General features: G+C 39.8%; 1 protein-coding gene and 1 long non-coding RNA gene across 3 annotated transcripts in view; one reads left to right on the top strand and one right to left on the bottom strand.

Annotated features, from left to right (window-relative positions):
• Positions 1-9785: 9785 nt before the first annotated feature.
• LOC131380743 (uncharacterized) overlaps positions 9786-25539 on the top strand; it is an 83626-nt gene continuing 67872 nt past the window's right edge. Inside the window, exon 1 of the long non-coding RNA XR_009208899.1 lies at positions 9786-10099. This is a non-coding gene — a long non-coding RNA (uncharacterized LOC131380743). The remainder of the gene's footprint in view (positions 10100-25539) is intronic.
• CLDN12 (claudin 12) lies at positions 12572-25021 on the bottom strand. 2 transcript variants are annotated; one of them, XM_032761125.2, is made up of 4 exons: positions 24933-25021; positions 22867-22956; positions 16471-16513; positions 12572-15877 (listed from the first exon to the last, which is right to left on the bottom strand). In XM_032761125.2, exon 4 carries the CDS (start codon positions 15842-15844, stop codon positions 15110-15112), a length of 735 nt encoding a protein of 244 aa, XP_032617016.1. In that variant the 5' UTR covers positions 15845-15877; positions 16471-16513; positions 22867-22956; positions 24933-25021; the 3' UTR covers positions 12572-15109. The 2 variants fall into 2 exon arrangements, with proteins under 2 accessions (XP_032617016.1, XP_032617015.1); XM_032761124.2 differs by lacking the exon at positions 16471-16513.

Below are 25539 nucleotides of genomic sequence, written 5' to 3' on the forward strand. Positions count from 1 at the left end.
GGAGGGGGGAGGGACAGCAGTAGGAGATATACCTAATGCTAAATGACGAATTAATGGGTGCAGCAAAACAACATGGCACATGGATACATATGTAACAAACCTGCACATTGTGCACATGTACCCTAAAACCTAAAGTATAATAATAAAAAAAAAAGAAAAAAAAAAAACAAAAACCAAACTCTTAAATTTACCAATCTCCTTTACATTGCTAGGGTAAGAATAAAGTCAAATCCCTGCCTAACCTGTTTCACTAAAATGCTGTTAATAGATAGATGAAAGACATAAATGTAAAAACTAAAACTAAATAACATACATGATTATGTTACGTAAATAAACATACATTATTTTTAATTTTTGTCTTCTGGGAGAGGATGTATTTGTCCCTTCTCATGCTGCTAATAAAGACATACTCAAGACTGGGTAATTTATAAAGGAAAGAAGTTTGATGGACTCACAGTTCACATGGCTGGGGAGGCCTCACAATCATGGCAGAAGGTGAAGGAAGAGCAAAGTCACGTCTTACATGGCAGCAGGCAAGACAGCTTGTGCAGGGGACCTCCCATTTATAAAACCATCAGATGTCATGAGACTTATTCACTACCATGAGAACAGTATGGGAGAAACCACCCCCATGATTCAGTTATCTCCATCTGGTTCTGTACTAGACATGTGGAGATTACAATTCAAGGTGAGTTTTGGGTGAGGACACAGCCAAACCATATCAGAGGAGATGGACATTTTAAATATGACATGAAACTAAAACTATAAAGGAAAATACTAGTGGACACAGTGGCTCACACCTGTAATTTCAGCAGTTTGGAGGCAGGAGGATTACTTGCACCCAGGAATTCGAGACCAGCCTGGATATCATAGTGAGATCTTATCTCTATTAAAAATTTAAAAAAGAAAAATAGCTGGGTGTGGTGGCACACACCTGTAGTCCCAGCTACTTGGGAGGCTGGGGTGGGTGGTTCGATTAAACCTGGGAGATTGAGGTTGCAGTAAGCTATTATCATGACCCTGCACTCCAGCCTGGACAGCTGAGTGAGACTCTGTCTCAACAACAACAAAAAAGGAAAATCCTGATATACCTGACTACAAAAACATTAAAAACTTTACAAAGCAAAAAATAGTCACAAAGCAAACTAAGAAAAATATTTTCAATGCAAATGACAGTAAATTTCTTCAATATGCAAAAACCTTTTACAAACAAGATGCTTATTAACCAGTAAATCTTTAAAAAATGGGATGAATATGTATGTTGGTGCTTCACTGATAAATAAATATAAATGACCAAAGAAAATAAAAAACAAAGAAAGGAGAAAAATGGTGGGGCAGAGGTGGGGGGTGGGGGAGCCATAAAAAGATAAGCTGTCTCATTCATTAAGAAATAAAGACTGGCTGGGCGCGGTGGCTTACGCCTGTAATCCCAGCACTTCGGGAGGCTGAGATGGGCGGATCACAAGGTCAGGAGTTCGAGACCATCCTGCTGAACACGGTGAAACCCCGTCTCTACTAAAAATACAAAAAAATTAGCCGGGCATGGTGGCGGGTGCCTGTAGTCCCAGCTACTTGGGAGGCTGAGGCAGGAGAATGGTGTGAACGTGGGAGGTGGAGCTTGTAGTGAGCCGAGATCGCGCCATTGCACTGCAGCCTGGGCGACAGAGCGAGACTCCATCTCCAAAAGAAAAAAAAAAGAAATAAAGACCAAAACAAAAATTAACGTATTTGATAATACTCATTGTTGGGATGATGAGAGGAAATATCATAGAAGTTCAAATTGGTACAACCTTCTTGGGAGAGTGAATTGGCAACATCAGCATTCTAAGTACACATATCCTTTCACTCAGAAATTCTACTTCTCCATATTTATCTCATATAGTTAAGTATATAGAATGTACAAGGATATTTATTACAGTATTTGAATAGCAAATTCTCATTTAAGTGGATTTAGCTAAGGAAGCCTATGAAACCATTTCTTGGCATTACTTAGGTTAGCCACTAGATGTCATGATTGTTTCACAGAAATAAAGCTATAGCCAGGTGTATAAATCAAATTGGGAATACTTCTGTTACATAGTCCTTCACTTTAACATAGGTGGTGCTTATACATGCCACCCAGCACAACTCTAAAACAAGGACAGTTTGCCACATCACAAAATGATCTTCAAAATGCCTTTTAGATCTCTAAAGAAATCTCAGTGAGTTTTCATATGCTTTCATAAGGCTTTAGCCTCTTAAAAATGCTAAAATTGGGTAGGTTCATATGGTGTGATCTGGGGGTCTTCAGGGGGAACTCAGGCTTCAGAGAATCTCACCTCTAACATGTTTGTCACCTGAAATCCCACCACTGAAGATTCATTGTGGGGAGGTTACAGTTTCCAATCTTCAGAAGTGGCATTTATTTTTTATTTTTTTATATAGCTTTAAAAAAATTTTGGCTTCAGCCATCCCTATAGGAGTGGCATTTTAAACTGTAAAATATCTCTGGGTGGAGTGACCCCCTCAAGTACTATTGCTCAATCATTTTAAATATTCATTGGGTTTTAAATAGGAAAGAGGCCCACGGTGAATAAAATATAAGACAGATGCCCAGGAAAAGGGACAGGGTGGGTGACAGCGCACGAGGAAGAGGTGGCTTTAGCCTGGGCTCTGGTGTTCACTCTGGTGTCCCTTAAGCTAAATATGACACAACTCAGTGTGACCTTACTACTGAGAAATGTGAAAACATGAGAAAACCTAAGGCCCTAGATAACATTTAGCTTATCAAAATCCATGTCATCACAGATGCTTCCCGATGCTCTCGCATAGAGCTGCATACTTTATGTTGATGTAAAATAAATCATCACAAACAGATGAGGAAACAGATATCACTTATTTGTTCCTGTACTCATAATAAACTAATCATTAAAACAAGCATTCAAACCAAATCCACATTTAGTTTCTGATTAAGAAGTTCCAAATATAAGAATTGCATGTAGACGTAGGGCTAAATAAGTATTTGGCCATAAAATAATAATTTTTTAAAGAAAAAAGTAGGTGATATAGATTAAACAGGAAAGTGAATCAATAGTGTTAGGTGATAACATTTAGCAATAGTCGCTCCTTAACTTAGTTTTATATCGAGATAAAATAAAATAATGACAATGAACAGGGTAGAAAAGGCCTCATCTTGGGAAACGAAGATGTGGAATACCAAACTTGAAGACACAGCTGTTTTTTAGATACCTTCCATTTGAAAGAAATTGTATGAACAGAGTAACACGTATAAGAGTGGTTTTTTTTACTCATATGAATTTATGAGGTACAAGTGTAATTTCGTTACACAGACAGATGTTGCAGCAGTAAAGTCAGGGCTTTTAGGGTATCCACCACCCAAATGATGTATATTGTACCATTAAGTAATTTCTCACCATTCAACCCCCTTCCACTCCCCCACCCTCCTGAGTCTCTAGTGTCTACTATTCCACACTCTATATCCATGTGTACACATTATTTAGCTCCCACTTATAAGTGAGAACATGTGGGATTTGACTTTCTGTGTCTGACTTGTTTCACTTAAGATAATGAACTCCAGTTCCATCCACATTGCTGCAAAAGACACTTCATCCTTTTTATGGGTGAATAGTATTCCATTGTGTATATATGTATGCTATTTATAGACACCAATCAATTCCTAATATTTTCTGTCCATGGAACATTCTACAATTTTTAAAGCAGGTTTATATGTTATTTTATTTTTTCATGAAGAATTATTTTTTGTGTTGATATACAATTTTTTTCTAGTATATCTAAATGAACTAAATTACATATTCTTTAGCCTTAGGCATTTCAAGATGAGGAAAGTAAGTCTGACTACTGAGTTTTGGACAAATTTTTATCTAAAAAGATAGAATGACCTAAGTGCCCAGTGCCCTCTCCCCCATCCCTGGCCTGGGAGCAGAACACTTACAGCTCTGGCATACAACTCCATAGGGTGGACATGGAGGTTAACTGATGAAATATAAATGGTTCTTTCTGGCCCATGACTCACATGTGTACATTTCCTATTTCCTGTCCCAGAACTGAAAGGTTAGGGTGTGTCTTCAACATGATGGAAGAACAGTGCAGTAGTTCCAGTCTGGGCTGAGGGTTGGGTCTTTTTAATGTGTCTCCTCCACCTACCCCAGCTGCTGTCCAACACAGTGGAGCCAACTTTTTGTTGGGCTCTTCCTTTGAGGCTATCATATCAGAAGTTTTTATTTCTCATTCCTATTTTGCTCTTAAAATCCTAGTAGAAGCTGGTGTAGGCCTTAAAACTATTGATTCAATTACTTTATCTTAATTAGGATGGCCAGTTTAACCAGAAAATGCTTATGGTTATATTCTATTCCCTTGGATTCATAATGCATTTTGAATGAAAACATACTCATTACTCTAATCCAAATATTAGTATGGACTTGGCATCTGCTTTTCTTTCTGGGGAGACAAACCATATACAAAGGAATATTCTAAAACACAATATGACACCTGATTCACCATCTTCAATCCTAGCCCCTAAATTAAGTAACAGTAAGCCAGAACTTAAAGAAAAACCCACTGCACCCTCACAATCACACTTTGAAAGAAGATGATTATTGTTCTCAACTAACACATGTGGAAACTGAGAAACGAAGTTTTCAGACACCTACTCAAAGTTGCCCAGCTAGTAAGACAAAGACCTGAAACCACAGAAGTCTCAATTCTTCTGGCTTCATGTGATCTCTGCTGCATCCTACTTGAAAACGATGTGAGAGATACTGCCCGATGTCACATGTATGTGCATCTCTCAACCAACAATCCGGATGTGTTTTCTCTTCAAGTCCACTAAGGTAGTGGAATCACTTCCTCTACCATGTGCACTTGTACATTTCTATGTACAATTGATCTTCACTATTTGTGGATTCCACATTTGCAAATTTGCCTACTCACTAAAATGTATTCGTAGCTCCCAAATCAATACTCACTGTACTTTCATGGCCACTCTTGGACATGCGCAGAGCCACAGAAACTTGAATGGCCTGATGTGCACGTTCCCAGTTGAAGTCTAAGATGGCGATACTGTGTCTTCATTTCAGTTCTCATACCAAAAACAAGTGACACATTTTTCATGTTTTTGTACTTTTTATTGGTGATTTTGTTTAAAATGGCCCCCAAGCGCAGTTTGGAAGTGCTGTCTTAGTGTTCCCAAACAGGAGAAGACTGATGTGCCTCATAGGGAAAATGTGCGTATTACATAAGCTTCCTTTAGGCATGAGTTACAGTGCTATTGGTTATGAGTTGAATAATAATGACTCAAGAATATACATTAAATAAAGTGTCTTTAAACAGAAACATTCATAAAACAAGATTATGTACTGGCCAACTGACGAAAATGTTGTGACCAAAGATTGTGACTTAACCCTGTATCTCCTCTAAGAACAATGGTTCGGTGCTCACTTATTCAGTATGCATGGCTACTTTACAGAAAATAACTACAATGAATAACAAGAATAGACTGTATTTAGACGCAGTGTCATGGGCATTGGTTTTGAGGTACATCATCTCAACCCTGTGTAATGTCAGGGCCTGTCTCAGCTCCCTATCCTCTCCCCACAATAGGGACTACTTCAGCCCATCAAGGTAGTTCTTACAGTTTGGTTTGGGTTTGGTAAATTGGTGCTCCAATATCACTCTACCTTTAGAAGTAATAAACAAGGAAGTAAGTTTCTCTGACCACAGCTATTTGGGGGCTGGGAATAGACCTGCTGCTTTGACAGCGGGAACAGTGGAAACATCCTTTGCTCCAGGCTATCAGAAAGGGCATCAGGTATTTTAAATTGTGTATTTTATTCACATTAATATCTTCTTAAAAGAATTGGGAAAATTCATTGACTTCCTTGTTTCTGGTATGGAATCATGAAAAACAACTACCTTACAAGAGGCAGCTAACATTGAAGAGGACTGTTAATTTTCTTACTCTCTACTTTGGGGGCAACTGCAGTAAGAAGCCGTGAGAATCCTGGCAAAAGCGATAGCCATGGCAATGTAAATCCACAGCTTCCTGTAAGATGTGAAACAGAGAGCTGCTTTTCTAAAGAAAACATATTTTTCTTGTTTTTATGACCAGCACTAACATCAACTGGGATCCAATATACAGACTTGGCTTTTATGAATAATTGCGGTGAAGCCAGGTGTGCTGTTCTAGACACTTTACCTGCATTCCTTCACAACACTGTCTAATCCTCACAATAACACCAAGAGGTAGACAGCATTGTCCTCATTGCAGATGAAAATCTGAATTTCAGAGGATCATTTTCCCATTGTGTAGTAAGAGGCAGTTTAGATGGAATTCCAAGCCTGCCTACCTCCAAAGCTGCTGTGTTGCCTTCCCTAGAGCACCCTCACACAGGATGAGCTACGTAATTTGTGGAGCCCACTGAAAAATGAAAATGCAGGATCCCTTGTTCAAAAATTAAGAATTTCAAGACACCCACCACAGAATATTAAAACAAGAGCAGGGCCCTTCTGAGTGCCCGGTTCTCTGTGACTGCACAGGTCTCATGCCCATGAAGCTGACCCTGCCCTCATTTCACCATACCAGCCAAAAGCACAGATCCTGCAGGAGTTGGGGCAGTATGCAGGGGAATGCTTCTATTTGTCCTTGGTGTGATCTGTATCTATGCCGCAGTGGAAACATTGCTAATTTCTCTTGGCAGTCTGAGTGCCTTTGCCTCTAACAAAGATTTCAGAGGCATCCGTGGAAACAAAACAAATACATAAACATAGAAAGACCAGTCTCTTGATACATGACTGACAATGACAGGGATTTTAAGTGAAAAATCAGGATAAGACAATTTTCTTTTTTGCCATTTTTTCTTTCTGAAACATCTTTAAAATTTTAATTCCTTTATTTCTTTAACACTGACATGCTTTCGTTCTGTGAATAAATTGATTTTTTGTTCATCATTCTTTCACAGTATCACTCCTAAGGGCACAGAATTTCATTTGGAGCTGAACTAGGTAATTCTCATTTGCCACAAGGTGTTGGGACTTCCTTAATTCCTGCTCTGTTCCCTGCCAAAGCTAGCTTAAGTCCATTGACATTGTAGGGGGAAACTTAACAGTCTCTCCTTATTTCACTAGCATTTTATGGCTTTCTCAACCTTAGTGCCTGACAAGTTGTACAGGCTGAGAGGGGAGAGAAGCAGTCTGAAAACAGTAGAAGGGCAAGAGCCATCCATTCCTTCACTTCAGTCACATTTTCTTCCATGAACCTCTTTTATTCCCAACCAAGGAGCTCAATGTCCTTAGGCTGCTTCCCTTGAAAAGTCTAAAGCCATCAGATTCAGCCAAATGTTGGGAAAACAATCAGATTAAATTCACTATACTGAAATGTCAGTACAATTCAGCTTCCTTCTCCCAACCCTTATCTCACAACCACTGCTACAGGCTTTTATCTTGCTATTTATTATTTTTTTTAATTGACATATAATTTTACATATTTATGGGGTACAGTGTAATATTTTGAACATGTGTACAATGTGTCATGATCAAATAAGGGCAATTAGCATACACATCACCTCAAACATTTAACATTTCTTTGGCTTGGGAAGATTCAAAATCCTCTCTTCACTATTTGAAAATATACAATAAAATTATTGTTAACTCTGGTTACCCTGCAGTGCTATAGCAGGAGGAATAAGCTGTAGTGTTCTACTGCTACTAGACGGAGGCATCACTTCAATTCAACTGCCTGATGTCTTGGAATCAGCTATTTCCTCTCCCACCTGAGAAACTATCAGTTCTATCTTCTTAAAAGGGTTGGCCCTAGATACAATTGGCTAGTTGGATAAAAACTAACAGATGATGTATTTTTTATAGGATTGGTTTATTTGCTCCTGCTAACCATATGACAACATAACCACTATGTGTATCAGATTGATTTGATTGAAAATGTGTTTATCTTCTATTCCAAACCTCATGTATGACCAGTGTTCAATTTATTGCTTTGGTAACAACAGCAGCCATTCATACCTAACCAAAATTACGAAGAACTCTGCTCCCAATCTAAGCTCAGATCTTCCTTCTCCCTACCTTCAGATTAAGTTGTTTCACCACATTATAGCAACAGTCAGCACCTTCCAAGGGAATCTGAGATCATGAGAAAGAGCTTTTCTGATATGGAGCAAGGAAAGCTCACAATACTTATAGCACAAATACTCCTCAGGATTGATCCCCTGCAACTGCTCTATGATCTTTGCATTAGTTATCTACTGCTGCAAAACAAAACCCCCAAAATTTAGCAGCTTAAAACAACAATAAGCATTGTTTCATTCAATTTGTGTGGGTCAAGAAGGTGGTAGGGCTTAGCTGAGTGATGCTGGTTTTCAGTCTCCCACTCTGGTTGCATTCGAGACACTGGCCAGGGTTGCAGTCATCTAAAGGTTTCGCTGGGGTTAGGGGGATTCACTTCCAAAATGGCTCTCTTACATGGGTGACAAATTGGTACAGATTTTTGGCAGAAGGCCTCAGCTCTTCCTGTGTTAACCCTACAGCTGTATGTGTCCTCACAACATTGTGGCTGGCTTACCCCAGAGTAAGTGATCCAAGACAGAACAAAACAGAAGCTATGTCTTTTATGACCTATAACCTCAGAAGTCACACACCATAATTTCTGCAAAATCCTACTGGTAACACAGCCTGCTCAATGAGAGAAGAAAATACACAGGGTATGAATATCAGGAAGCAAGATCACTGGGTCCACCTTGGAGGCTAGCTACCACATTCATCATGCCACTCTTTCTATAATAATGAATAAAAGAGGAAACATATTCTTTGAATAATACAGGAAACAGATATTCCTTGAATAAGGAATGTGGCCAATTTAGTCACAGAAAAGGGATAGTCCCCATTATTTATTATTAAATTCACTTTTTTTTACACATTCGTCTTGTGAGATATTGTGTCAATAATCACCAACAGTCTTATCATCTCTGGGCACAGTGAAAAAATTCTTCTAGACAACTCATGTCTTTGTGCTTAGACTGTTCTAAGATGTAGCTGCCAAATTTTATTTTAAGTATGGGAGAAACTAGGTATCAGTTGCATTTTTTTTTTTTTTTTTTTGAGATGGAGTCTCGCTCTGTCGCTCAGGCTGGAGTGCAGTGGCACAATCTCGGCTCACTGCAACCTCTGCCTCCAGGGTTCAGGCGATGCTCCTGTCCTCTGCCTCCTGAGTAGCTGGGACTACAGGCACATGCCATCACACCCAGTTAATTTTTGTATTTTTAGTAGAGAAGGGGTTTTGCCATGTTGGCCAGGCTGGTCTCAAACTCCTGACCTCAGGTGATCCACCTGTCTCAGCCTCCCAAAGTGCTAGGATTACAGGCATGAGCCACCGTGCCCGGCCTCAGTTGCATTTTATTAGGATCATTCTGCAGCCTTGTGTATAGATAAATTTGTGGTAGGGTAGGAGAGCAATATTGGAGACAGAGACCTGTTAAGAGGCTATTTCAGATAGCCCCTTTATCACAGATAACGTTTTACAACTCTCAGCATTGCTATGATTTTTCATTTCCTCATTAGCTAACCTGAATCTCAGCAAACGTGTCTTGCCTAAGCAGCGGTGTGCCAGTAAATGTTTAACAATCAGCTCTCAGGAAAAGGCAAAGCCAAGCCCTAATTTGTAGCATTTAACAATTTCTAGAGCATAAGTACTTTCACTCTGGCCAATTCCAAGCAACCAATATGATGTCACAGGTTGAGGGGTTGGGAGGAGATGTACACACTGGTTCTTGTGGGCCACTACCACTTGGCTCCAGCACTCCACTGCTACCTTTGAGCTCTTAAAGCAGAAGCAGCCAGAGAAACAGGTTAGCAGTTCTGGAACACAAGGAACCAGCTGAGTCTTGGCCCTCATCCACATGGCCAGCAAAGGTGAAGATGGGCTCACCCCAGAGAAGGGCTACCAGGGCCTGGGGTTTCCCTGCAGCAGCCTCCTGGTGCTAAACTGCCACCTGGATCTTCCACACAAGATTATCTTTTGAAAGTGAGGTCAAGAAAGGGGGCATGAAGAAAAAGACAAAAGTTACTTAAAAATGTAAGTGAGTTATCTAGATTTATTTACTAGATTCACTTTCAACAATTTGAGAGTGAACCTTGGGAACAAGGCCACTAGGTATTATATAAAGTATCAATAATGTCTTTTAATGAGAAGCTGTGCCTTTTTTTCTATAAAGCAAAATCCTGGAGATATGAGCATATATTCCATCTTTCTAAAGAGGATTTTGGTTAGTAAGACCACCCCAAAATCATGATTACTAGACTTTTGCTAAGAGGTCCAGTCGCACTGGGTTTTTCATATAAAATAAGAAAAAGGTTCTTTTCTTCTCATCCACCATCTCGCTATCTTCCCCAAATTTTGCTGAATACAATTTTCTATAGAACAGCCTGAAAAGTTGGCATATTTTGCAACAAAATACAACAAACCAACCCAAATATCCCTTTAATAGCAGACTTGGATATGAACACTAGGCAGGATATAGATGTGCTTTTTCTCCCCAAGTCCTACAGTCCTGCAGTGAGGTTTAAAGGGCTCTCTTGCATGCTATGGCACTGACATAGAAGCTGGCTGGGCTGGAGGGGTAACGAGCCACCCAGAAGGTACAGGGGGAATGAACCTCTCCTGGAAAGGGTCCTCTAGTATGTGTGGGGTAACGTGAGTAAGCTTTCAGATTGAAGACATTGCTAACCAACAGAAATGGAACAGCTAATTAAGTTACCATCCAGTCCTGTGTTTCTGTGACTTCGATTTACTTCTGCAGTGACTTTTTAGTTTTTCAGGACAGAAGATCTGACACAAATTCTTTTAAAATCTCTCCTAAAAGAGGTTATTTTATAAAATATTTTGGAGATAGGACTACATTTTTATAAAAATGAAGAGATATGAGATCAGGATAGAGAAGGAAACAAAAAGCAAAAATGGGACCAATGAGCTGCATGTTTCAAGATTAGACTCAGGCAGTACCTCAGAAATATTGTGACCTTCTCCTTGCATCATATCAGAAAGTGCACGATGTTGCTTTTTCTTATTATTGGCGACAAACCTGATCACTCAGCTAAGGTTGCCAAGTTTATCCACTATAAAGTTATTTTCCTTTCTGAAATTAATAAGCCATTTTGTACTTTGAGACTAAGCAAATATCCTGCCTCTCATAAAAAATTCAACTAGTTTTAACCCCATTGATGTTTTTCTCATTTTTTTCTCTACTTTTTATTTGGTATTTTACTATAAGAAAGAGCTTTTCTTTCTTCCCCTATTTATATCAGCATGGACATATGGATTTGTATTTTATTCAATGAGTTATAACCCATTACTATCATTTATTTTGATGTTCAAATTGTCCCAGATTTGGCCAGTGGGAGCACCTTCAATCTGGCACCTGTGAAATTTGATAAGCTTCCATGATTCTTTGAGCATTTCCTCACTTTTTGGCAGAATAAGACGTGCTGGGCCTTGGATAAAACTAGTTGTGTCTGATGGTTCTAAGTAACATGTATTTCTCACTTCTGGTTGGTAAACCAGTCTCTTGTGAACCTGGTTAGCCTGAATGGTTTCTCTACCATTTATTCACCCTCAGTGAACCTGCACAACAGTCCAGAACAGACTGTTGTGATTTAGTGTAACCCAGTTTGAAGTAGCTTCTGATTTCCAGTGCAACATATGGCTCAGCCATCTAACCTATCAGAGCCACAGGTTTCAATGAGAAGTGTATATAAGAACTGCCCCAACACAGGTGTAATCCAAAACTATACATTCATCACAGGTTTCAGAAATGTTGAGGTGACATGCCTGTCAGGACCACTTCTCCTGGTAACCTCGAGCTTTGAAGAGTATGGAAAGTTCCCTCTACTTAACTGTTTGAGAACTGAACTCCCAGTCTCTAAGATCACAGGCTGAGAAAACTCCATTGATGAGGCAAATGTGGCCCACAACTTGTTTCTTTGCGGCCTGTTTGAAAAAAAAAAAAAAGAAAAGGAGAAAAAAGAGAAGCCCAGTGAAATGTTAGGACCACAGGACCACTTGGACTACTCTTAGAAATGGATAAAGCGTCTTGACACTTGTAGAATAATAGTTTCATGTTTTCCAATTCCTTTCTAGTTCCTTTTTCTGAGACAAAGTCTCTGTCACCCAGGCTGGAATGCAGTGGCATGATCTCAGCTCACTGCAACCTTCACCTCCCATGTTCAAGTAATTCTCGTGCCTCAGCCACTCGAGTAGCTGGGATTACAGGCGCACACCACCATGCCTGGCTAATGTTTTGTATTTTTAGTAGAGACAGGGTTTCACCACGTTGGCCAGGATGATCTCAAGTGCCTGACCTCAAGTGATCCGCCTGCCTTGGCCTCCCAAAGTGCTGGGATTACAGGCGTGAGCCACTGCACCCAGTCTTCCAGTTCATATGTTTTAGAGCTTTAAATGGAACTGTCTTTTTCAATTTACATACATCCGAGAAACATTTCTCAAAATATTTCACCTTAAAACACTGAGGAAAAAAACAGAAGCAGAAACTTGTAAAAATACATCTTTTAATAAACATTAAGAAGTACAGCGCACTTTTATTGAGGTTTTACATTGTAGTTTACAGCAAATATACTATTCATTGTAGTGTATATGTACAAGTAAAATAAACTTAGGTTTGTTTTCTCTTCCATGGCTGGATAAACCAAATCTGATACATCCACATTTAAGGTTGTTTTCCAAGTTGGTTTCCATAAAAGGCCTTTAACAATAGTAGGCTTTTAACAACAAAAAGGTATCCCTCCCATCACAATGAGAGCTTGATGAGGGCTCAAAAGTGACTTCAAAAACTGTAAATAATTATTTTTCCTTTGATGGCCTTAAAAATAGCTACTGATAGCAAATCAGAAACACTAAAGAAAAAAGACAATAAGGAAACAGCTGTTTGTCTAGTGAATCCATAATAAATACCAATTTGAGGCTATAGATTACAAAGCCAAAAGATTCTTATAGGAAAGTTAATGTTTATATTTACAATCCCATGGACTAAAAAAACTGTCTAATATCTTAAAGACTGAGTCTACCTTTATTTAACATTGTTTATACACAAAGACCCAAGAGATGGTAGAATTCTTGATCCTTCTGGACAAAAGCATAGTGAGAGGGGACTGAAATTTAACAAAAAGGGAAAATTAATATTAATCTCAAAATTCTACCCATCATTGTCTTAAAATGATCAAGACTCAGCTACATCTGAGAAAAGGGAAAAGGATCAGAAGTGAAAGAAATCAGAAGCCAATAATTTAAAAAATCATAACCTTGTGTGCTTTCTACTGACGGCATTTAAAAATTTATACAACTAGATTTATTTGCTATATATATAAACTAGTGTTGGAATTAGGGGAAAAAGTAACAAATACATCTACACAAATACTAGAATCATATTCAGAATTGCAAAAAGGCATAATAATCTGTTTACCTTATAACTAGCTGTTTGTAAAATCTGTAATGGTTAATAAAAAATCCTTACGAATATAGTACTAATATGTAGCAAATTACACCAATTAAATAAGCAGCTCAAATTCATAAGGCTAAAGACCCAATATCCCTGAATTTCTAAGTGTTCATCTCAGTTTTAACATGGTTTCATCTAACTGTTACCTCATCAGAAGAGACATTTTTAATAACTCCTCCATCCTTAATACATCATCACACTTTCAGAAGCGGAGAGCGAACAATTTCTCTACCACTTTTGCCCATTCTCATAAATCAGTGTTATTACAAAATCTAGGCTAGCACAGGTGCCTTAAGGATACAATGGACTGAAGTAAACAGAATTTCAAGGTCCAGGATATTGTTGGTGTTGTACAATTTGTCTGTCTGCCAGAAAGTTGTGTCTCCGGTTGAAATATTCCTGGATCAAGATTAAGAAGTTAAGGCCAACTGCCAATGAAGTCAGATTATTCCCCAACTGTCAGGTAACATTTTGATCTTCTCTATTAAAATGTCTTACTGGATGGGACCAGATCTCATACTTTTCACGTATCCTCTATAGCACCTACTAAAGCGTTAGGCAGAGACATAGGCTCATGGAAATAATCAGTGACGGGGGCAAGAAATGAATCAAGGGTGAATGAATCAAGGTTATGGTAAAGCCATACCTTACTTCACCCATAACTCAAAAGGCAGTCACCAGAGTAAATCTCTAGTGTAGTCACTGAAGAACAGACTTCTTGTCCCCTACTAAATTATGTCTGAAAGAGAACAAACCATTATGGCCCTTTTATTTATTTCTCTTAGCCACTAAGAGATTGTATATGGGCACGAGTACTGCTTGATGGATATCTCTAAAAAAGAGTTTTCTGCCTCAGGGGAAACACTAACCTGTCATAAAGCACATTCTAACCCCAATAATACAATTTATGGAATCATTAATGTTAAAAATTATTACATGTTATTCATAAGTAGGTGATATTTAGAATGGTAGTCTTATTCTAACATCATTTAAATTACATTTTACTTTTAAACACTGGCATGAGGTAGAAGAAAGTCACAAAAGAAAGTAATCTTCAACATACACCTATTCATACAATTAGCCCCGAGAGAAGAGTTACAGCCTTAAGCTAGATTATTGACTACTATTAAAATATTACCCTTACCTAAAATAAATTTCTTATATTTGAAACTGCCTTTTCTTTGCAGTTAAAGGTATTATAGAAAAAGAAAAATACACACTGAAATATTCATGAAGATTGTATACAACAGCTTCTGCTAACCATCACTCTTTAACATGTTGCTCCAAATTACCTCAATTGTGATGCAGGCCTCTTCCACTTAAATAATTAATTAGATATCAATATGAAGGCTAAAATTCCTTCCAGTATAAGAAGCAAAACTAAAAAAATTCACATTTAATATAATGTACTTCTCATAAAAACTAGCAGCACTTCATTCTACTAGGACATACAAATTTGGCTTCATTGATTGGTCAAAAACAAAGGAAAATGTATTGTAGGTCCAAAAGAGCTCTTTGCACAAGGGGAATGTGAGGCTACAAGAAGTTTTCTTTAACAATTAACTATTTCCCCATTAAGTGGTGTGTGAAACTACTGGAATGTCAATTTCAATCGCAGAGAGGCGAGAGCGTGCTGAATAGGGCTGTGAGTAAGTATGCATACTGGGTGGATGGGAGTACAATGGTTGCCAGAAAGGAGAAGGCAAAGATTTGCATGTACAATACCAAATAAACAGTATAAGGGAAGTCATAAACAGGCCCCCAGCACTAGCAATAGTGACATACACTGCATAGTCAAAAGAAAAGACTGGCTCAAACTTCTTGTTCAGATGGATGTTGTAAAAGATGACCCAGATAGATGGGGAGAGGCTCACAGTACCTGCCAGGAAAAATAGCAGCCCAGCCACCAGGTGGCAACCTGCACTATTGACCAGACACTTGGCCAGTTTGATGTTGGGCACCGAGGACCTGAATGCAGTGTTGCACATTCCAATCAGGCAGAGCAGCAGGGCACCCATGGCGATCAGCATGCTGAGGGGTAGGGCAAACTGGAGGACACGCAGGTCCAGCTGGTCAACTGATGAGTACCAAGTAGTGTCGTACATCAGGCAGTCACTGCTCCCATCATACCGGGCACATTTCACCCACAGGCCTGTGTAAACAGTCAGGTTCTTCTCGTTTCTGTTGAATGTGATCAATCGTAATTTTCTCCAGTTGGGAAGCAAAGTCCCTGCAAAGAGGCCTGCTACTGAGGCGATTCCACACAGGAAGGAAAGGACTGTGGCTGCGTGGACATCCCGACAGCCCATGGCAGGCAAGCTTGTGGAGTGCTGTCAGTCAGACTAGGGGGTGACACACAAGAGGACAAATCGTGAGGGGACAATAGCAGAACAGAGCAGGAAGGGTGGTGCCAACTGGCAACACATTTAATGATGAAATGTCAATGCAAAGAGGGAAAGTATCTCCCTTGTTTCCTCTCTGTACAGTACAAATGTATATACATGCAGGTGTGTGTGACCTCAGAGCACAGGTGCACACACATTTGGTTATTACTGACTGGGTCATGGAGCAACTAAAATCTTTAGCCATCAGTATTTTTCTTCACAATTAAAAAACAACCAAGATAATGTTAAAGTCTCTTACAATCACACCTTCAATCTTCTTGTTTGTCAATAATCGTTCTTTCAACACATATACATCAAGCACTCTGTATGTGTCAGGCACTCATATAGCAAGGGCCCAGTCATCAATCATCAGTTAGCTACAAACACCACAAATACAGCCTCAATGCTCATGCAGCAGGGGTGAAGGTGGCTCATAAAAAGCAAAGGTGTAGGAAAAGAAGCAGTACAGGACAGCGGAATGGTTGAGAGTCAACTCTTAGCAAGGCTGCTTGAATTCTAATCCCCATCTCCTCACTTACTAGCTCACTGACCTTGGGCCAGATTCAGAACTTCCCTGTGACTCGTTTTCTTCATCTGTGAAATGGAAAAAATAACAGTGCCAACCTCGCAGGGTTGTTCTATGGGTTCAATGAGATAATATAATGTCGAGTGCTTAAAACATGTCTAGAACACAATAAATGCTATGGCAAGTGTTAACTACTTCTTAGCATTCAGTGACCCAGCTCAGTGCTTGGCACATCAGAGGAGTTCAAAGAACATTCACTGAATGAATGTTAAATAAGAAAAAACAAACTGATCTCATTCCTATGTACTAAGCACACTAGGAAATTATAAAAAGTAAATGAGCTCATCTCCAGTGAGTCAGTCAAATGAAAAGATGAGAACAATGGTCCCTGAAATTATTCTGCTTAATTACTTCCTTGTTGATTCAAGATGACCCAATTACTTCCTTGTTGATTCAAGACGTAGATTTTCAGGGAAATCTACAGCACTTGTTGGTTATTACTACTACTGTTCATATAAGATGAATGCAAACATTTTTCAAGTAATGACAACCTATTTCTATTAATGCTATTATAAGAAAAACAGTCACCAGGCCTTTCATTTCAAATTAAAAGGCCATGTTCTTTTTCTGTATATGGCAAACTATAAAAAGCTTGCATCTTATTCAGCTTTAATTTCCTCAAGGGTCTGATATTCACTCTCAAAGCAGGACTCAAATGTATTTTCTCTGCCTTCTATAATGCCTACTATGAGGCAATAGAGCAGACTACTTCAGTAAGGTTTACTTTTTTTGTTCAGAGCATGATGAAGGGGCAAGGTTGAGAATAATTTTTATTTCTGAATACAGTTCATCATCCTTTGCAGAATCAAATATCTGCTGGGATGGTGAAGTTGTATTTCCAAGCTTTCAGGATCAGAAAGACAATTATGACCAAAATGCTAGGAAGCTGGCTTAGAATGTGAGTCTTGCATGAATTCCAGTGGGAGGACACCATGTTCTTTAGAAAACAATGTTATTTGTATATTTACTCTAGTCATATAATACAGGAATAATTTTTTCTTTTTTCTCTTTTTTTTGTTTTGAAACAAGTCTTACTCTGTTGCCCAGGCTAGAGTGCAGTGATATAATCATGGCTCACTGCAGCCTTGACCTTCCAGGCTCAAGTGATCCTCCCACCTCAGCCTCCTGAGTAGCTGGGACCACAGGCACACGTCACTATGTTCAGCTAATTTTTGTATTTTTTGTAGAGACGGGGTTTTGTCATGTTGCCTAGGCTGGTCTCGAACTCCTGGGCTCAAGCAATCCACCAGCGTCAGCCTCCCACAGTACTGAGATTACAGGTGTGAACCAGCCCTCCTCCTTCCATCCCCCCAATTCTTATTCCCTTTCTTTTTTTCTTTCTTTTAGAGACCTGGTTTCACCATGTTGGCCAGGCTGGTCTCGAACTCCTGGCCTCAAGCAATCTTCCTGCCTTGGCCTCCAAAAGTGCTGAAATTACAAGCTGGGATTATAGGCATGAGCAACTGTGTCCAGCCAGAATAATTTTACTAACCAAAAAAATGCCTATGTGTACATACATATATTCAAATGTACACATATAGCATATATAAATATATAATATAAAAATCAGAGTTTAAGCACAAGTAACCATTTTTAAAGCCCTCAAGTTAAACATGGTTAGTTCTAAGTTTTTCCATTAGTATTAGTTTACTATTTATTATGTTACCTTCTGTCAGTATTATCAGAAGTAGCAATTGCTTAAGAAAATTTTATGAAAGGGAGAGACGAATTACAGTATTTTTTTCAAGCAAATCGGGAAAAAGTTGTCTTGCTTAATTGTGGCAACCAAACACCTCAGTACAGCAACGGAAACTAGTACAGATTTGAGAATGTTTGCACTGGAAAAAGCTACTAGAGATACCAAGCTCTAGGATACAGCTCTCTGGTGGTTTTTGCTTATTCACCTGTCTATCTCCCCCATACAACTTGTGTGCCTGGCACACAAGTGATTCTAGGATTATTTGAATAAACGAGTAGTGGGCTCTGTACAAAGACCCCAGTAACTCACAAAGGTGGGCCACTGGTAATGAAGAACTGTACAAGGAAGTAGCTATTACTAAGAAGCAATCATTCATTCAGCAAGTACTTACATCGTCCTGAGTGTCTAGCAAATGCAAAACACTCTGTTAGGCCCTGGAAAGACACCAAGACCACTGAGACCTGGACCTTGCTCCAAATGTGTTTATAGAGACTTGTGGAAAGAAACGGCTGTTTTATGTAAACTCAAAGTGCTGGTGGTGAATCAACTGTATAATTACTACATATCAAGTGATTATTGTTGTTAAGCAAAGTGAATAAGGTACCTGTTCATAAAAATTTATCAGCCAGGAGTTAAAGACTGAGAAATGAAGGAGAATAAGGATTTGATTAAAGTTGTGAAGACATAGGAAAAAGGTTCCCTCTGTTTCTTTCAAGCTTCAGAAGTCTTCAGATAACCCACTCAAAGTCCTAATGCAATCACAATTCCTTCTTGCTTTCAGAAGTAGTATACTGGCTGGGCGAATTGGCTCATGCCTGTAATCCCAGCACTTTGGGAGGCCAAGGTGGGTAGATCACTTGAGGTCAGGAGTTTCAGACCAGCCTGGTCAACATGGTGAAAGCCTGTCTCTACTAAAAATACAAAAACTAGCCAGGCGTGGTGGCACGTGCCTGTAATCCCAGCTACTCGAGAGGCTGAGGCAGGAGGTGGAGGTTGCAGTGAGCCAGATCACACCACTGCACTCCAGCCTGGGTGACAGAGCACGAGACTCTGTCTCAAACAAACAAACAAACAGGAACAAAAAACAAAAGTAGTATAGAAATAATTGGAATTTCAATGTAATTGAGATCTCTCCAATCAAACTGCCCTGTAACACTGATTCCTGAAATGTAAATGGAGTGAGAAACAAGATCAGGATGTATAACTCTATTATTAATAAATTCCAGGCCAGGTGCTGTGGCTCATGCCTGTAATCCCAGCACTTGCGGAGGCTGTGGTGGGAAGATAGCTTGAGCCCAGGAGTTTGAGACCAGCTTGGGCAACATAGCGAGACCCCATCTCTACAAAAAAAAATTAATTATTAAGAAAAATAAATTCCTATAATTCTTAGCCTATAGACTATCAAATGAAATTAATGAAGAGAGGTGGGGCAATATATATTTCAGTATTAAGTGCTTTTAACTATATTCTGTATCAAATCAATACAAATATTATATTGGTTCTCTGAAATTGCCTTTGATGAAGCATTCTTAGCTCAGATCTCAGGGATGGACAAAGGCCTATCTATACAGAGTCAACAAGGATACCATGGCACTTTTTCAGAAGGGAAGTACTATTAACCTTAATTCTTAAGCTAAATTTTGGCCTGATACTGGAATTAATGCCTAGCTTCTTTTGGCTACTTCACTTTGTATGCCCTGTTCTTAATTTCAAATGCCTATGATTTGATAAGTCATATATCCCACCAGAGAGATAAGGTAATTTCTTTTAAGACAGGGTCTTACTCTATCACCCAAGCTGGAATGCAGGAGATGATCACAGCTCACTAGATTTCAGTGAGCTGAGATCCTGGGCTCAGGTAATTCTCCTGCCTCAGCCTCCTGAGTAGCTGGGATTACAGGTGCATGCCACCATGCAAGGCTAATTTTTAAGTTTTCTGTAGAGATGGGGTCTTGCTATGTTGCCCAGGCTGGTCTCGAACTCTCGGGCTCAAGCAATCCCCCCACCTCCGCCTTTCAAAGGGCTGGGATTACAAAAGTAAGCCACCGTGCCTGAAGTAAAATTTTAAAGGATAGTTCGGGGAAAGAATATGTCTGATGTTTTAAAACAAAGATAATGCTGACTTCCCGATTAGGATTTGTTCATACTTGCAAGGGTAAAAAGACCTCTACTCTTGTGCTGTGTCAATTAATTTTAATCCACAATAATTTTTTTCAAATGCAAACCTCATCCGCCATTCCATTTCTTACCATTCAATAAGTGCCCATTTCCCACAGAATAAAGTCTCTAAAGTTTCAACTCCTCCCCATAGCTTATACCACCTGATTCCTACCAAATTCTCAACCTTCTTATGTGCCACTCTCCCACCCTACACACTACAGTCTATGCAGCCACACCACGTTTCTTTTAACTTCCCAAATTTTCCACTTTCTAATTTGGTTAAGGGCCTTCCCTCATGGTCTTTCTCCTAGAACTTTCTTAATTCCAACCTATTCTTTGCTTGGCTAATATTTACTCATTCTTCTACTGTCCAGGGAGGCTCGTCCTTAACCTCCCCCCGCCCCTGGTTATATGCTGTGGTAGCACTTTTGCACTTTTTCTTCTGTAGCAGTGATCATTCTTACAACTCCTTGTTCAGTGTTGTTTTCTTTCCCATCAGACTGTGAATTCCAGGACAGAGATCCCTTTGTTTTGTTCACTGTGTCCTATACTGGCACATAAAAGGCACCCAATTATTTGCTGAATGAATGAACAAACAAATGGAGGTTCTGTATAACTCTGGTCAGAATACAGACAGAAATTAAGTCTCAGTTCCATTCACTTCATTTGGGACAATTCACACCACCCTGCGTTCTGATACATCCAGACTGCTTCTAGACTGTGCCCCTGCTTTCTCCTTTTTGGCCAAAAGACTCCCATTTTACAAAACAACATTCATTTTCTTCCCCCAGAAACCTGTGGTTAGCAAAGACAAGGCCATCCTTAGGTATCTACATGCAGACTATGCTTCTAGAAATACATATCTAGGTTTAGCAACACTGTCTAACTTCAACAATGGTTTGAAAGTCAATTATTCCTGGCCCTGCGCGGTGGCTCATGCCTGTAATCCCAGCACTTTAGGAGGCCGAGGCGGGTGGATCACGAGGTCAGGAGTTCGAGACCAGCCTGGCCAATACGGTGAAACCTCGAGACTCCATTTCAAAAACAAAAAGTCCATTGTTCCGGTATTGATTCTTCTGTTTTCAACTTGACAGGTATGTCATGAATTAGACATACTTAAGAGTGGTTAATATATCAAATTAATATTTATTAAAGCTAAACGACACGTACGTTTTTTAATGGAGGAAAAAAACATCTTTTTGCCATGTGAAAATCCCTAATTAGGGACTGTGGAAAACGTGCAAGGCTAAGAACACTTTAACAAATTCGACAAGCAGTCATGAGTACTAGCTGGATGAGAGCTTTGAGCTAGGTCATATATACACATAAGTGGTTTGTTGTTTCCATCTAGGAGGCTGTTTGATATTGTTGTCCAGGAGACTGAAGACCTGAATACCATTCATAACCTATCATTTACAAATTGGACAAGTCACTTATGTCCTCTGAACCTCCAATTTTTCATCTGTAAAGTATCCCACAAAGTAGTAAAATCATGAATAGCAGAGTCCTTTGTAAACCAGAATATGGTCAGAAATGTAAGTCAGTAATGATTATTAGCAGGCTTATTTACTTTTTTCAACTAGAAACATACTTTTCTTCTGGACCCTCAGCAAATGACCACAGATGGTTATAGTCATATAACAAGAAGGACAGAACATTCTCTTTGGAGATACTGACCAATAAAATATAGACGCTATTTCAAATAACCACTTCACATTTGTCACTTGACTCTCTGTTCCACCGTGACTTTCAGAAAAGTAGATAAAATTTGGTACACAATTAAATGTTATCAAAGACATAATTACAAATAAAAATATTTTCAAATTATATATTTTCTATGGTTTTGAATAGAATTTAAAGAAGGCTGGAGCAGGAACAGTGGCTAAGAGCTTTAGGAAGTCACAGATCAAATAGACCCTGTACTATTTTTTCCAGGCACGATTCTGAGTTATAGTTACAAGACAGTTACAAGAGTACATATGTCTAATAGCAGCTAGCTTCTATTTTTTTGAGACAGGGTCTCGCTTTCTTACCCAGGCTGGAGTGCAGTGGTGCAATCATGGCTCACTGCAGCCTCGACTTCCCAGGCTCAAGCAATCCTCCCACCTCAGCTTCCGGAGTAGCTGGGACTATAGGCATGTACCACCACAACTGGCTAATTTTTTAAAATTTTCTCATAAAGACAGGATCTCACTATGCTGCCCAGGATGGTCTCAAACTCCTGGGCTCAGGGGATCCTTCCACCTCGGTCTCTCAAAGCGCTAGGGTTACAGGGCTGAGCCACCATGCCCAGCCCTAACTTAATTCTTGATGGTAACATTGAGAGTTCCTTCTACCTATAATTTGGGTTTTCTTAGAAACTGTAAGTCATCAGTCATTGCGCTCACAAGAGAGGTCTGTCCTATACCTCTATTTTGTTGAACAAGAGAAAAAAAAAGTCATTGTTGGCAGATGTGGTAGCAGGAGGGAGGGAAATAAGATATAATTAAAGGACGTACTTACCCTTTGAGGTACCTGACAGTTCCAAAACAGCTTTATTCAGCTTAGAAGAAACACATGCAGATCTGAATACAGAGTAGCAATAATCTGAGCCTAAAGAAATAGGAAAAACACTCCAAATTAACGTAGTACTTCTTAAAAAACCCTGCTTGAATTCCCATGTATTAGAAGAAATGATTAGTAATCACCTAAAACCAATGAAATGTTATACTAAAAAGGGCAGACAGTAAGTTTTTTAAAAAGGCAGTTTAGCAGGGGCGCAGTGGTTTACACCTGTAATCCCAACACTTTGGGAAGCTGAGGCGGGATGATCACTTGAGCCGGAGTTCAAGACCAGCCTGGCCAACATGGCAAAACCCCATCTCTCTTAAAAATACAAAAATTAGCCATGCATGGTGGCTCATGCCTATAGTCCCAGCCACTTGGGAGGTTAAGGCACAAGAACTGCGTGAACCTGGGAGGCGGAGGTTACGGTGAGCCGAGATTGCACCACTGCACTCCAGCGTTGGCGACAGGGGAAGACTCTGGCTCAAAAAATAAATAAATTAATTAATAAATAATAATAATAATAATAACATGTGTGATGGTGCACACGTGTTGTCCCAGTTTCTTGGGAGGCTGACATGGGAGGATCACTTGAGCCCAGGAGTTTGAGGACACAGTGAGTCATGATCATGCCACTGCACTCCAGCCTGGATGACATAGCAATGATCTGTCTCAAATAATTTAAAAAAATAAATAAAAAGGCCGTTTATTCCTTAATCCATGCATTATATATGAGAAATATATAGAATATAGAAAAATACGTAGAAATAGAAGAAAAAAATTAAATCATTTTGTGACTTGAGATTATAGGAGAAATGAGGATGAAAAACACTTTGCTGTCTGGGAATATATGATTGATATTTCATGAATGTTTTAGATCACTTTCATGACTACGGTGAAAGCATAAGGAAGGTGGTGAAAGACTGTGCAGTTGTCTTGGAAGTAAAAGAAATTTTCTTTTACATTTTTAAAAAAGGACACTGACAACAAGACCAGACAAAGTTGATTTGAATTCTGCATCCTGAAATTTGCAACCAGAATGCTTAAAAAAAAAATAGTTCCACCAATGGCTCAACCTGCCATTTAAAGATGCGTCTATATATCTACTTTAAACGTTAGCCACTTCCTCTTCAAATACCATTTATCTCAGACAGGTAGGATGAGAATGGAAACTCATTATTATGTGCGCCTGAGAGTTTCCTGGATTGAGGCGTTCATCACTAGCCCTATTATGATCATTACGTAGAATGCACTCTGCCACTGGCTGCTCGGAGATTTCAGTCAAGTCCCCCCCAACCCCTCCCCCGCCCCAAATGTGTTTCTTGGGTTGGTATCAATCATAATTGCTCACTCCAAAGTCACAGGAAATCGCTTTACAATTAATAACACACAATAGAATCCTTGAGCAATCATTTTAAGTGAGGTCACCAAGTCTGACCTTTCCCTAACGTGGCTATGGGCCCCTTACAAGGCCGGGTGCACAGAACTTACAGGAAAGCAAACCAAGCTTCCAGGGCAATCCGCATCCCCCTCCGCCCCCCTCCGCCTCCTCTCCTCCTCCCTCTTTTCGAAGAGCCCTGTGCGTGGTAGACCCAGACCTGGCAGAAGGAAAAAAACGCCCTACTAGTTAGAGCCAAAGGAGAGAGACCGCAACAGTGACTGTTAACGCTCTCAGAGTTAGCCCATCCCTGCAACACTGAGTGGGTTTGAACCGCAAGCAGGTCATCATTACACAACCAGCATCAGCTGGTTACTCAAAAATAGCAGCTTGGACTCCCCCACAAACCCGCGCCAGCAAAGCTCCCAGCCCTTGGCGGCTCCGGCAACACACCTCGACATTTCCATACTCCTGTGTACAAAATAATTTTTTAAAGCCTTACCAAATACCTACTCAATTTTCACATCCACAGATGTGGTCAGCGTTTTCCAACTCTCCTGATTCCCCTGGATTTAGCTATTTTACATAAAATCCTCAGTTACTTATGCAAAAGACCCAGAAATCGGAACATCTTGACCACACCTACCTGCTTCTCACACGCAGGGCATTTTACTCGCCCACACTGAGGAGCCTCTTGGAGCGTCTCCCTCTCAGCGTCCCAGGAAGTGCGTTCCCAGCGAGGTACACCGGAGGCTTCTGGGAGCGCAGTCAGGTTCTCCCGCGGCCCTGAACGGCAATGCCCTGGATGGCTGGGACTACAATTCCCAGAATCCACTGGGCCGCCAGCCGCAGGCAACATCCTGCGACCACCTCCTGCCCTTCCCTTTCTCTGCCTCCACCTCCCCGGATTTCTCTTGCACCTTATGTTCCGTCTAGAATTGGGTTATCGGTTAAAGAAAAAAAAAGGCAAAACGAAACAAAACTAAAAGTAGTTCTGAGTTGGATACCTAAGTAAATATTCCCCAGGTGACTTGAAGGTGACTTGCCCGTAAGAAGGTTAGCAAAAATTCTTAAATCTGGATTTTTTTTTCCCCTTAAAGTGTTTATCTAGGCACAAAGTAGAAAAGAGCTCAAAGTCTAGAACCAAACAGCCCAGATTTGTATGGGGCTTTGCTGTGTATTGATTGGGTGGCCCTGGGCAAGTTATCTCTCTGTATCTGGAGGTTATCTGGAAAAATGGGGATAAGATCACC

This window comes from Hylobates moloch, unplaced genomic scaffold (assembly GCF_009828535.3).
Source record: "Hylobates moloch isolate HMO894 unplaced genomic scaffold, HMol_V3 SCAFFOLD_1, whole genome shotgun sequence".
NCBI lineage: Eukaryota > Metazoa > Chordata > Mammalia > Primates > Hylobatidae > Hylobates > Hylobates moloch.